Source organism: Mesoplodon densirostris, chromosome 16 (assembly GCF_025265405.1).
Source record: "Mesoplodon densirostris isolate mMesDen1 chromosome 16, mMesDen1 primary haplotype, whole genome shotgun sequence".
Lineage (NCBI taxonomy): Eukaryota > Metazoa > Chordata > Mammalia > Artiodactyla > Ziphiidae > Mesoplodon > Mesoplodon densirostris.
Genome location: NC_082676.1, coordinates 54,300,057 through 54,314,330, shown reverse-complemented (window position 1 = coordinate 54,314,330; position 14,274 = coordinate 54,300,057). Strand labels below are relative to the sequence as shown.

General features: G+C 46.4%; 1 protein-coding gene across 5 annotated transcripts in view; it reads right to left on the bottom strand.

Moving 5' to 3' along the window:
* The window catches only part of MYH11 (myosin heavy chain 11), a 110,076-nt gene that overhangs the window by 48,836 nt on the left and 46,966 nt on the right, over nt 1–14,274 (bottom strand). For 3 of the 5 annotated variants that reach the window (XM_060078191.1, XM_060078194.1, XM_060078193.1), the window contains exons 5-8: nt 11,001–11,093; nt 7,805–7,868; nt 5,850–5,948; nt 2,044–2,187 (exon numbers count right to left, since the gene is read on the bottom strand). In XM_060078191.1, the coding sequence (XP_059934174.1) occupies nt 2,044–2,187; nt 5,850–5,948; nt 7,805–7,868; nt 11,001–11,093 (400 nt within the window). Of the gene's footprint in view, nt 1–2,043; nt 2,188–5,849; nt 5,949–7,804; nt 7,869–11,000; nt 11,094–13,336; nt 13,358–14,274 lie in introns of all 5 variants that reach the window. The other 2 variants (XM_060078192.1, XM_060078195.1) reach the window with 1 other exon arrangement.

Sequence of the window (14,274 nt, the reverse complement as noted above, 5' to 3'; positions counted from 1 at the left end):
GGGATCTTAGCTCCCCAACCAGGGATCAAACCCTCACCCCCTTCACTGGAAGGCGAAGTCCCAATCACTGGACCACCAGGGAAGTCCGGAAAAAAAAAAAAGAGGGGTATTTAGCAAATATCTGGCCTACAGCAAGTACTTAATCATCAGTTGTATTTTTTTTCTAAAGCAAAGATTAGAAGTAAAAACTGACTCATGTTCCAAATAAAATGAATCATTCTTGGAGAGCTGATGTCATTAAGGAAGGGATGCTGTAAGCACTGGATTCTGAAGTAGGATCCTGGCCAAAATCTACAAACACCACCCATTTGTTATCTCATTCATGGAGTCTTCTTTTTTCTGGGCCCCAAGTTATCTCTGAAGGAGCTGCCCTTCCTTATAAGTTTCATTTTGGCAACTGTAGCCATTATTCTGGGGCTCCAAATGGGTGTGGGTGTGGGAAGAAAGTGAAATTTTCCACAATCTTGTCCTGGTATTCCCAAAAGAGATTAACCTTGAGTATTGAGGCATATCTAACCAAGAAGAAAAAGTGTTTCTTGCACAGTATGGAAACCAGAAATATCTCTATGAGCTTTCCTGTTCTCAGGACGAAATGTGCTTCTTGGTCATTGGTTGATGATATTGACCAATGTTGGTCCATCACCAGAACTGCCTTTCCAGGAAGAACCCAAGTACACTCACTGCCTCAATTACTCCCCCTCCCCTCCGCCTACATGTTCTCAATGAGGCCAACAACCTCTCTACCTCCAGCTCCAAGAATGGAACTGAGACCCTAACAAAGAGACATAACAGAGCTTTCTACAACCCTGGCTCATTGTGAGTAGCTCAGGAATATGCATGTCAACCTAGGCAATGTGACTCCATTCAGGGATGCAGGCAGGGAATCCACTCTGCTCATTTCTGCTGGACATAAACCCAATGGATGTAAGGGCTGGAGCCACAGCAGCCATTTTGTTGCCAAGAAACTACTTCCTACTTAAAGACAATGTTGTTGAGAGACCAAGTTCTAAAGACATTCTTTGAGTCCCTAGAATTCGCTGTTCCGGAAACCAGCATCCCTGAATTTTTCAGCTCTATGAGTGAATCATTTTCCTTTTTGCTTAAGCCAATTTGGTCACTTGTAACCAAAAGAGCCATAACTCATGCAGCCAACTTTCTAAAACACCAATAAACCACCTAAAGTAATATTCATTTTTCTTCTCCTTTTTTTTTGAGGAGTGGGGAATTCAGAGAGCAGAAATCTGTCCTGACCAGAGAAAAGTCCCTAACTAATTCCAGTAGTACTGAGGCAGGAAAGACAGGGCTGGGCCCAAGGACAGCCTCCTAATGTATAGGCATTAGGCAGAAGGCAAAGCCACCTCCTTGTTTTGCACTTAATGAGGCCATGACACATAGAGGAATGGTATCTAACGCACAAATTTTGTAACATCTGAGCAAGAAACTGACCAATAAAACTGTAGAGCATGCACAATAAAAATGCACAGGTTGCTGATGACCCTATAAGACTTTTCACCTGTGGCACCTGACTAGTAAAGGAAAATTTAAGGGAAAACATCTCCTAGAGCACAGGTACAGTGGTTTCAGCAGAAAAATGCACAAGACTGGTGGCTGATGCAACCCGGTGTAATCCAGGCCACACCTCAACCTTCCCCTCAATGAACAGTCCACCCCTAATCAAAAAGACCCACCCATTCAAAGGGCTAAAAATAAGATAAAAGGGGAATCAACAACGCTGCGGGGCACCCCTCACTCACGAGGATGCCCACACTCTTCTTTGAGTATGTAATTTTCACTTCTGCACTAAATAAACTTCTTTGTTCTCTTGCTAGTCAGCCTCAGTATGTGTGTGTGTACGTGTGTGTGTGTGTGTGTATGTTGGTGTGTGTTTATTTTTTTCTTTAGTGCCTTGTGTTCCTTGCCCAAATTCTTTTGGACGAGTTGAACTAGAGCCTGGACTTTTTGTAAAGCTTTTCTGGGATCAGTATCGAGAGCAGGAACCTCGCTCTCCTCACCAGCACCCCGCCTCAAGGTGGGAAGACTTACACAGCTGCTCCTCTTCACTGAAGCCCATGATCGCCATGGCCTCCACGGTTTCTTGGAACATCTCATCGTCCTGGGCGGCCGGGATGGGCACAAATCCATTGGAGAGGAATGTGTAGTTGCTGAAGCCCTCCAAAAGCAAGTCATCTAGACGGAGAGGAAGACGGGGTGGTGGTCAGGAAGGCACACTTCTACTTTGAACAGGAGACAGGAACCTGGTGAAGGCTCTGGTCCATCATAATTTCTTTCCCTTTCCCAAGACTTGGACAGTTTAAACCTTCCTTCTGCTTCATCGTATAGAAGCCATCACCCACCTCATACAGTGGTGCAGGTTGTGCACTGCCCCAGGGTGCCTGGCAGCTGAAATCCACCCTTGGCTCCACTTGCTAAGCCATGACCCCTGACAAGACATTGCATCTACCCAGCGGAAGAGACACCTTTATCTCAATTGCCCAAAAGTACCCTGCCTTCAGGAACAAAGCTGTCTGAAAAGTTAGATTAATCTTTATCCATCCATTTATTAAACTTTTATCAAAATCACACATACACATGGATTTTAAAAATCAATGACAGAGGGCTTCCCTGTTGGCGCAGTGGTTGAGAGTCTGCCTGCCAGTGCAGGGGACACGGGTTCGTGCCCCGGTCCGGGAAGATCCCACATGCTGCGGAGCGGCTGGGCCCGTGAGCCATGGCCGCTGAGCCTGCGTGTCCGGAGCCTGTGCTCCACAGCGGGAGAGGCCACAACAGTGAGAGGCCCGCGTACCACAAAAAAAAAAAAAAAAAAAAAAAAATCAATGACAGAGCTATTGATATGAAGCTCATACTAAGAGCCTGAGAAATGCAACTTGCAGCTTCTAGTCAACACTGATCAAACAGAATTTAATGTGAACTTGATGAGCATCCCGAGGGAGGAAAAAGGCACCCTCGTTTTACAACCTTCATCAGCATTTGTCCCTGAATCACCCCAGTTTTTCCTCCTTTAATAATCAAATAATTCTTTAGCTGTATATGATTTTACCATATATATCTTTTTGGACATCTAATTAACACTGTGATTTTTGTCCTATATATGTTGTGTAATAGTTGATTTTGTCCTATATTCACCAAACATGTTAAGCTTAATAAATATATTTATGAGAAAAAAATTAATTACTATCTAAAGGTTTATAATAAAAACACCAATTGCTTGTCCCATCTTTTCTCCAACTCCTACCTTACCCTACAATAACTGCTTTTATCTCTTTTAACTGTTTTTTTCTGGTAGTTATCATTATCTCTCTATATAATAGGCTTACTATATATTACTTTTATATATCATATTAATGGCTACTTCTGGATATGTCAAAATTAGATATTATCCATTGACTTCCTGCTATGGTGGAAAAAGCTTTGGTGCTCTTACGATTGCTCTTACAATTTAGCCTCCCTCTTCTCAAACTATTTCTAGCTGAATCAGTAGATAAGGCTTATATTAGGGATTGGCAAATCTGGTCTGCTGGTTATCTTTGTAAATAAAGTGGGTTTTTTTTGTTTTTTTGTTTTTTTGCGGTACACGGGCCTCTCACTGTTGTGGCCTCTCCCGTTGCGGAGCACAGGTTCCGGACGCGCAGGCTCAGCAGCCATGGCTCACGGGCCCAGCTGCTCTGCGGCATGTGGGATCTTCCTGGACCGGGGCACGAACCCGTGTCCCCTGCATCGGCAGGCGGACTCTCAACCACTGCGCCACCAGGGAAGCCCAGTTTTTTTTTTTTTTTAATTTAAAATTTTTTTTAACACAGCAGGCTCTTTTGTTTTTGAATTTTATTTTATTTATTTTTTTAACTAGCAGGTTCTTTTTGTTTTGAATTTTATTTTTATTTTTTTATACAGCAGGTACTTATTTGTAAACAGAGTTTTATTGAAACACAGCCACTCCCATCTCCTTGTCTATTTTCTATGGCTGCTTTCATGCTACAATAGCAGCCAGAGTTGAGTAGTTGCAAGAAAAACCAAATGATCCCCAAAGCCTAAAATATGGACTATCTGGCCCTTTAGTAAAAACATTTGTCAACTCCTTGTTTCTGACACCTATTAAATATTATTCTCTGAAAAGTCATACTCTGTAGTTACATTCCTTTGTTGTTATTCATCCCTTTCTCCCCCAAATTTATAATTGCTCCTTTTTTTCTTATACTATTTGCTTTTATGACACTGTCCAATATATCAAGTGTCCTCTTCCAGATCAATCTTTAATTAGGCTGGATTTGATTATACTTTTGGAGGGAATTCAGCAAGATGCTCTTCTTTTTAAACAAAGGGTTTTCCTGGGTCAAGTCACTAGGAAGCTACTTGATAAAGTTGAGGTTAAGTTGACCCGAGACACCAGTTAAGCCTTTGGATTAACTGAAATGCCTGATTAAAGTCACAAGGATTTGAGTCTTTGCCAAGATTTCATTATCCAGACCATGGATACATGTGGAAATATTTGATTCCCCCTAAAAGCCTAACCTCTCCCCAGATCTATCATCAAGCATACAAGTGGTTCCTAGGGATCTCAGTTGTTGATTTGTCCTCTCTTGATTTCTGGGAGACCGGCGGCAGAGCACAAAACCGGAACCCAGGTTACCGAACAACAAAACTGTTGACTTTGGTGCCAAAGAGGTAGAAGAAAAATATAAACGCTTGTCTTTGGGCCACGCCATCATGTCTGCACTGTAAGTGCTAATTTACCTATGTGCCACTGTCTAACATCCATTCCGCCTCCCCGCTTTTATCCAAAATTGCTCCAGAGGCCAAGCAACAAGATTAAATAAGGAACGCTGCTTCCCCTAGTGGTGGAACATTGCAACACACCTCATCACAGCTAAGGTACCAGCCCACACATCCTTTTGGTAATTTTCTAAGCAAAATAACTAACCCCGGGTCACGAAACTGACGGGAAGCAAAATTTGTACTGTTCTCCTAAAATTTAGGACTTAAACTTATTACTAGAATGTAGACCACACTATGTACTTGTATTGACTGGTATACTCCTTTATTCAGCTGTGATTTATATATTCTTTGTAGTTAGTAGATTAACTCTTCTACATGCCTAGAATGTATAATTTCCTATTGGAGTCTGGTATACAGTATATAGTTTTTATGTGAAAAATATTTTCCTTACAACAGAGGGCAGCAAACTACAGCACATTCCTATTTTTGTAAATAAAATTCTATTGTAGTATAGCTTTGCCCATTAGTTAGGCATTGCCTATGGCTGCTTCTGCATTACAACAGCAGAGCTAAGTAGTTGTGACAAAAACCGTGTAGCCTACAGAACCTAAGAGATTTACTATCTGGTTCTTTACAGAAAAATATAGGTGACCCCTGCCCTACAAAAACATCAATTCAAAGTTATTTTCAAAACAGGAATAATGAAAAGTGCTTGGTTCCACTGCCCTTCCAAATTCCTCATAAAATCAGAATGCCTCCTAAATACCTGCAAGTTTTGTAAACATGCAAATATGGCAATTGTCTTTCTCCCTTCCTGGAAGGCACAGATTGTGTCTATTTGGACTTGATGTCGTCCAGTTCTAACTGGGCTTGATTAATTAATGATTTAATGCCTAACTGAAATGGACATCTACTATGTCACATAGTAGGTGCTCAGTAAATGAGAATGACTGAACAGAAGCCACACTCACTCACACAAATGAGATGCTGCCCAGAGATGTGTAGCTCTTTCCCTGGCAGGATCTCAGACTCTGTGTTAACAGCTGATCGATTAACCCTGGATCATGATGAAAGGGAGGGCTGAGATCTCCCAACACACGTCCTTGCTCATCACTTACTTCTCATCTTCTCCTTGGCTCCAGCAATCAGATAGTAAAAGATGTGGAATGTCCTCTCGTCTCTGGCTTGGCGAATCGCCCGTGACTTTTCTAGCAGATCTGGTTTGGGAGGAGTTAAGAATCCCAGGGATACCACGTGTACCTCTTGTGGGAACATGACCTTCCTCCCCAATCCTTGTCACACCAGCTGCTGGAGGGGAAATCTCCAGGACCCGGGAGAGGTTCCCTGGAGTGTTCTGAAGAGTCTGATTGCTGGGGCAGAGTCAAGCCACCCACGCCTGGTCCACATGAGTTGACCTTCCAATTCTGGCTCACAGATCCAAAATGAGACCACTGGGTGCTGCTGGCAGGCCCCAGTGCCGGGGAGAAGTGAGGGGAACAGAGTGGGGAAAAAGAGCATAAAAAGACAGGAGTCAAAGGACTCCAGGATGAAAGACTTATGGGAGGGGCATGAAATGAGATGTTTCCCCAGCAGCCATCACCAACTCCTCTTCTGCAGAGTGAGCTGTCTTTAGATATTACAGAGTAAAAACAATTACACCCTCTATGATTTGTTAATCCCTGTGCTAAATGTTTGACGTGCATTTTCTCATTTAAACCTCACAAACTATCCTAGAAGCTAAGTGCGAATATTATTTGCATTTTCAATATAGGGAAACTGAGGCCTAGGGAAGCTCGGGGAAGGCTCAATTTCCCAGGAGCACAGAGCTAGGAAGTGACAATGCCAAGTGTCTGCGGTGGCCAAAACCATCCCAGACAAGGGGCTGGGCTTCAAGAGCTGGGTACCAGTTCTGGCTGGCTGAGTGACCTTGACCGAGCTGACTAGCTGCCTAGCCTCAGGAGACTGTAAACATGACCCACTAATCAATCTAAGGAGAGCTATTCTGCCATGGGGGGAGGGGATGGTAGGGAGGCACATGGGTGGTTGGGCTCTTGTACCAGGTGGATTTCCCCATGTAAGAACCAGGCTCTACTTGACTATGACAAAATTCTCTGTGCTCCCAAATCCATTGGATTAGACTGTGTCCCCCCTCCTCCGCTCTGTCATGTCAGGTCATGTAGACTCATTTCTCCTCCCAACGCCTATTATTAAACAGGGTCACAAACTCTCATCTGCAATTCCCAAATCCAGAAACTTCTGAAAACCATAACTCAGCTGTGGCCATACCTGTTCTGAGCCCACATGAGGCTATTTATGGTCTCCTCATCCCCCCATAGGAGAATATGGGTGTCTTTTGCTGTATCTCATTTAATCTCTGCCCAGCTCTGGGAGGTGGGGATGGGGCCTGGTCAGCTGACCCCAGCCATGCCCTGAGCCCCCTCTGGGATGCTAAGGAGCACAGGTGGCGCTGGTGGGCTGGTGGAATTCTGATTCCTTAGATTTACAGAAACAGCTTCCTGCTTGCTTTGCCAGAAGCAGGCTGCTCCTCTGGGAAAGTTCTGCTTCCATTGATGTCCTATCTGTGGGCTGAAGCTGCCCTGTTCCTAAGAAGGACAAGGGGTCCGGGTTTAGCCTTGGACCCTGGCTCGAAAAGGATGAAGCGAAGTTCTCACGATAGCTGATGCTCAACCAGCCCTTATCCTGTCACGGTTCTAAGAGCTTTACATGAATTAATTCACTTGATTCTCACGACACCTCTATGAGGCAGGTATTATTATCATCCCCATTTCACTGACGAGGCACAGAGAGGTTGAGTAACTAGCCCAAGGTCGCTCAGCTAGGGAGAGGCCCACTCAGAATCAAACACAGGCGGCTTGAGGTCCCCAAACCTGGGGACCACCACACTACAAGGCTTGCTGTTGAGGGAAAACAACCCCAGGGGAGATTTGTTCTGGACGGCACCCAAGCGCCTGGGGAGAGAGGGGTGGCTCTTGTGCCCCCCTCAGGCTCTGGGCAGGAGGTTGGTGGGACCAAGGGTGGGAATCCCAGGTGGCCCAGGCTCAGCAAAGGATACATGTCTCAATGTTGGCTCCCACGATGTAACCCGTGACGTCGAAGTTGATGCGGATAAATTTACCCTGCCAACAGGAAAACACAGTTCATGGTGGGTTCTGCAGCCTCAGCCCCTCACCCTCATGCTGCAGGCAAGTGGGGAGAGAGAAGTCAGGGAGCATTCAAGGGAAGAAGAAGAAAACCAGAGAGAGGTTCTTGCAAACACTCAAGAATCTCACAGGTCAGCATCTCCTGAGCTGGGAAGATCAAGGACCTTATGGCGACAGGAGAACTTAGAAAACACTTTCTCAAATCAGTTTCACTTGCTCTTGCAATGACCCTCAGCCCATCATAGCTCTCCCCATTTTAAAGGTGGGGAAACTGAGGCCAAGACAGCTAGTGGGACCTGCCCAGTGTGGTAGTGCTCCTAAGAGGTAGAGCCATGAGTAGAAGGCACATTTTGCCACACCCAGTGGCTGGAGGCCTCTCCCGCTGCCCCCCTGCCCAGAAACACGCTGGGCCTCCATGATCAATCAAGCCCAAGTTCATCCAGCTGCGAATTAAACCGCTTCTTTGGGGCAGGTGAGCATGAGCAGTGATGCCAGGGAGCCACGCTATCTGAGCAGGCCCTGCATAGGAGGCTCTGTAGGCAGGGCTGGGCCGTGCCCCCAGCCCCGGGGCCCATCAGATCTCTCCACTTGGAAAAGATGCCAATCCACCTGCCTTCTGCCTCAGCCGAACCACAAAACCAAGGACAGCCAGGTCCCGCAACTGGCAGCACCGGCCCTTTTCCTGCTTCTTAACAGCTGACAAATGATCGTATCCTTACCGCCCTCACCTACCCGTGATTACGTGGTGGGAGGCACCATCCCCTAGGCTTGCTTGGGCCTCGACAAAACCCTCACTCTTTCTCCATCAGGAAGTGAGACAGACAGTAGAGTGATTCAGGACAATGAACGTTATTGCAACTGTAACAGAGGAGCCTGCTGGTCCTGGAGCCATCTTGCCTTCCTCCCGAGAAGGCCTGGGACACCAGTGAGTGGGGACGTTTCAGGGATTCACTTTGAACTTGCTCACATTTACTGACATCCTAGAAACTCTGCACTGGGTTACGACGCACAACTGCAGTGCTTCTTGGTGCAGCCAACACAAACCCCACGGGGATTTTGGAAATCTGGGGGAGGGACTGGAATTGTTACAGGACGGTGGCAGCTACTACTCTCAGTGGACAGGGGCCGGGCATCCTGCAATGACCAAGAGAGTCCCAGACACCAAGCATTAGCCACCTACCCTATGACTTTCAAATGTCCCACCTGACACTCACGGAGGTGAAAAACCTATTTATAATTAGCTGAGCCTAGACCCTAATGGTGTTTTAGATAAAAACACACAAAAAATGTTAATGTTGTTCTCATGTAGGAATGTCATATCCATGTAACTCGAGAGCAAATTGTTCTTTGGTTCAGAGCTTTCCAAAGAGTGTGTCATCATTCTGGAAAATCCCATCCCATGGCTTCAGTCCCCAGAAGAACCCCGCCTTGTCTCAGCCTGCATTTGTAGCTATCAAGGTCACAGTGATTCTGGATATAAATGCAAGTGTCTGACTAGTTCATTGTGTCTTCATATGTGGTCTGGCCCGAGAACTGATATGCTGAAATGCACATTTTAATTATGAATTGTTTTATTTCTCCTTCATATTATAGCAAGGGCATTGTGCTACTTTTTTAAAATCTGATGTGTGTAGTAGGTGATGTTATCTATGACTCTAATTTTTCAGGGAAGGAAAGGGAACACCGCATAATTACTTGTAATAAGAAGTGGGTCTTGGGGTTGACAAGGCTGGAGCCCATGCGTGTGAATATGCAGGACACAGATACCTACAGAGCAGCTCTACGTGGGCGGGGCAGAGGTTTCTACAAAGAGTTTTTCACAGGGTCCCATCTGGTGACTGACAGTTCAGAGGGGCACCCACAAATCAGCAGGGGCCTCCTCACTAGAGGAATTCAGACACAGTCTTTCCTCCAAATTTCCTCATCAAAGTATTTTTCTGGGCTTCCCAGATGGCACAGTGGTTAAGAATCCGCCTGCCAATGCAGGGGACATGGGTTCAAGCCCTGGTCCGGGAAGATCCCACATGCTGCGGAGCAAAACGAGGCCCATGTGCCACAACTACTGAGCCTGCACTCTAGAACCCGCAAGCCATAAATACTGAGCCCTCATGCCACAACTACTGAAGCCCACGCGCCTAGAGTCCACGCTCCACAACAAGAAAAGCCATCTCAATGAGAAGCCCAAGCACCACAACAAAGAGTAGCCCCTGCTCGCCTCAACTAGAGAAAGCCCACGCACAGCAACAAAAACCCAACACAGCCAAAAATAAATAAATACAATAATTTTTTTAAAAAGCATCATTCCTCTTTAAAAAAAAAGTATCTTTCTGACTCTCCTATGGAGTGAAGGCCCCCACTTCTTTTGTACAGCAAGATAATTTTTGTCTAAGTGTCATCAACCACCTGTGTTCAGGGTTCTCCTGCCCCCATTAGGCTCAGGTGAGAAAGTGGGGGGGCCCTTGGAACCTGGGAAAGCCTGTGTGGGAAGTCCTGCCTCATTGACTGTTGGCTCCCCAACTAGGCCACAAGCTTTGTGAAGGCTGGAACCACGTCTGAATTGTTTGCTGTCTAGTTCAGGGTCTGCTATACAGTAGGCACTTAATGAAAATGAGCCAAATGAAGAGAGAGAGAGAATGGTGTGTGTAAAAATGCCTGCCAGAATGATTGTAAACAGTGGGTGCATAATAAATGTTTATTGAAATTTGCACGTGCTTGGTACATAGTAGGTACTCAATGCATGTATTGCTGAATAAATAAATGAGTATTGGGTGTAAGTGTCTAGCACTTACTAGGTGCTCAGTAAATATTTACTGAATGAGTTATGAATGTCAAATTCTAACAGGGAGCCTAGTATATAGCAGATGCTGAATGAATATTTGTTGAATGAATAGTGAGTGAATGAATGAGGGAGTGAGTGGCTGGAGCACTTGCAGGGTTGTAAGGTCAAGACAGGACTGGAGATGCAGAGCAAAATGCTGTTGCAATGCACACCTCCATCCCTTCAGCCTCAGACGTCCCCTGCACACACATACTCCGCATTCTCAGGCAGGAGGTGACACCAGGGGACCCGAGCCTTTGCCAGAAAACCCATGTGGCTTTGTTACTTACAAATCGTGAGGAGTTGTCGTTCTTGACAGTTTTGGCGTTGCCAAAAGCCTCCAGGATGGGGTTTGCTTGTAGAAGCTGCTTTTCCAGCTCACCCTAAAATTCATTCACATCTAGTTATTGGAGAAAGTGACGTAGACACTGACAGCTCTGCCATGGACAGATGTTGTCACAAAATTCTGTCCTTAATCTACGGGTTCTCTCCTATCCTATCACCTACCCATCTGAGACCCCCAATACTAATGTCCAGATTTACTCAAGGATTTCAGAAGAGAAACAAATGTCTGAGCTCTCTTATAGCCGGGACATCTGTAAGGACATCACCTAGGAAGGCCACTTTTTCCTAGATAGGGCCTGCTCATCTATGTGACATCATTGCCACTGAGAACTGCCACACTGTACAACACCAGGATGTCATTTACGTCATAGTGAATCCATGGAGTTGTGCAGTGCACAGCCTGCCCTGCTGTACATGGCAGTCCTGCTGCTGCTTATGTTTGACAAGCAGCTTTCTTCAAGGAAAATCACTACAACCCTTCTCCTGATGGTTTTAGTGCAATTTTTTAAAGTGGCAATTTTTCCTTTCTCAGGACCAGTTTTCTGAAATCTCCTATGGAAGACAAGTAAGGAATGCGCAAAACCCACCGGGAATACTTCAAACCGACTGCAGAACAAAGCTTCAAAGCAGGTTGCTTGAGCTCCATTCATCAGGTTAAATGCAGCTGAGACTGTACACAGCCCATGGGCCCCCTCTGAGGGGGCTCCTGTGCACAAACGCGGTCACGTGATTAATTGTTGCAGGAAAAGGCCAACAAGGTATATCATGCCAGGAAGCATCGAGCTGCTCTCTGCCTATCCCCACGACACAGCGGCTGCAGACTGGCTCAGCGGCTCTCCTACCCAGCTCCTCCTCCAGGCCGACCCTGGGAAGCATGGGGTCCTGAGGGTTTTCTCCTGTTTTCTCTGCTGGTTCCCCTGTCCTCTTTTTCAGGGCAGTTGGGCTGGGCTAAAAAGAAGCTGGGAAAGGTTCTAGAAGGGAAAAGGCAGTGCACAGCTTTCTCCCTGCTCCACTATACACCAGGAGGGCATCGTGGCTGGCTGTCCCTAAAGGAACAGAACAGGAAGCTACTGATTTACGTGTCTATTTATTCACATGCTCTCCTCCTTCACAGCTCGCAAAGAAGACAAAAGTGTCATCTCTGTGAAAATCCCAGCCACAGTGGAATCCCCATAATTGGGACTTGTGGCAATTTACAATGAGAGCAAAGGGCTTTGCTTGACTAGTAGGAAGAAGACTAATGGGGTCATTTCTGTCAACACAAATTTGGGGTCCCCATATCCCCAGAAAAAAAGTTCCCTTCCTAGAATGGGAGTTCCAGCTGCTGGGGCCAAAAGATCCTTCTCAGGAGAGCTCTGAACATGAAGATCTGGTCCAAACCACTCATTTTATGGATGATGAGACAGTGGCCCAGAGAAGTTAAGTGACTTGGCCAAAGTCACACAGGAGCAGATCCCATACAAGAAGCCTGATTCTCCTTCTGATTCATCCATGACACTGTCACCCAGGTCTAACTAAGATGGATTGAATGTGATCCTAGCACACGCTAGGATCTTTTGAGCTGAGGGTCTCTCCCAGGCCGGGACCCATATGCCAGCCCCCCAAGCTCTGAGTTAGAGGTGAGTTTACACATGCAGAGGTTGGAGCAGGGCCCGGTTGTGCGTCGCAATAGCTGGGGCCTTACCGTGCCACCAAAGCCAGTGCATCATGAACACCAAGACTCCCGTTTCTGGAGCCTTGGGTCAAGCAACCGGCATGCAAAGACAGACACGCACTGCACACACATGCACAGGGACACACCAGTGCTCAGGGGAGATATTTAGGGATGATGACAGGGAGTGGGGAGAGAGGCATGCCACAGCAGTGCCATTAACTGACTGTCAATCAAGCCAGGGAAGCTTTAGGGCCAGAAGGTCCTAAAAGGCTCAACCAGACGGTACAGACGTCTCCAGGGCCTTCCAGTCAGGGTTACCGGTGGTGGACACATTGGTGGGAAGGGTAATGGGATCCATTCTGAACTGAGGAAATCCATTCCCAGCTGGAGGTCAACCCTGGGAATTCCAATGGATCCTGTGGGTGGCAACGCGCCCCACGCCCCACACTGACATCGGACACCCGCAGGACGGTGTTTCCGTGAGTTTGTAGGTTTGGGCTGTGAAACTCGGGGATCTTGCCCATTCTACCATCAGCTATGGGGCTCGGTGGGTGCAACAGGAGCATGCACATCTAAACACACTCCGTGCCTCCCGTACACACCAGGAAAACACTCCCAGTTACTCACGTAGGAAAAAGATGGGCCTTGCTGTGGTTGAACAATACAGTATAAAACAAATGTCAGTGTTATTTCCATCACACGTACATCAGGGTCTGGAGAATATACGATTTCAATCCCCCTGCTCAGACAGCCTGGATTCTCCAAGATTCTCCAACTAGGAAAGCAGCAACTTTTCTTGGATTCAATTTCCTTTCTGTTTTGCTGCTTTCTTTTCTAATTTCTTAGAGATTCAGACATTTCAAAGTTTTTTAATTGCTGGGGCCGAGGTGCACTCTTTAAAACTGTCTCATGAGATGCTGTCTGAGATGTATTCTCACACACAGAGAAAAAGGTATCTGGCACATAGCAGGTGCTTGATAAAGACCAGTCACTATTATTAAGTATTACTATTACTTATCATCACTATTCTAGGAAAAGGAAAGGCGGTGGGAAGTGGTGTTTAACTGCCACGTGAACTTTGGCGCTATTTGTTCCTATACACGGTGCCAGAGACAGTGTGGGTTTCCTGCGTCTGTTTGAGGGAGGAAGGTTTCCCAGGCTACAACCAGTGTCCACCCGAGATCTCCGAGGGCCTCCAGACAAACTGGTCTCTGTGGCTGCTCCAGTGTTGCCTCTGAGCCCCAGAAGCAAGATCCAGAGTGGCAGGAACTAGTGACACCCCAAGCCTTCTTCAGGCCTCTGCTCTGCCATTCCCCTGCCCCCAGCCCAAACCTTCACACAGAGGCGCTGGCAGGTCCTTCAAGCAGCCCCATTGCTTGTCGCCTCCTCTGGGACAGACAAGGCAGGGCTAAGACGGAGGAGGAAGAGAGGGATGGACCCAAGGAGGGATGATTCTAGAAACCTGCTCTTCTTTTCCTTCTAAGCCCTTAATCAAACTGCATCATCATGGGTTGATCTGTATGATTATTTGATGATCTGTATGATTATTTGATGACTATCTCTCT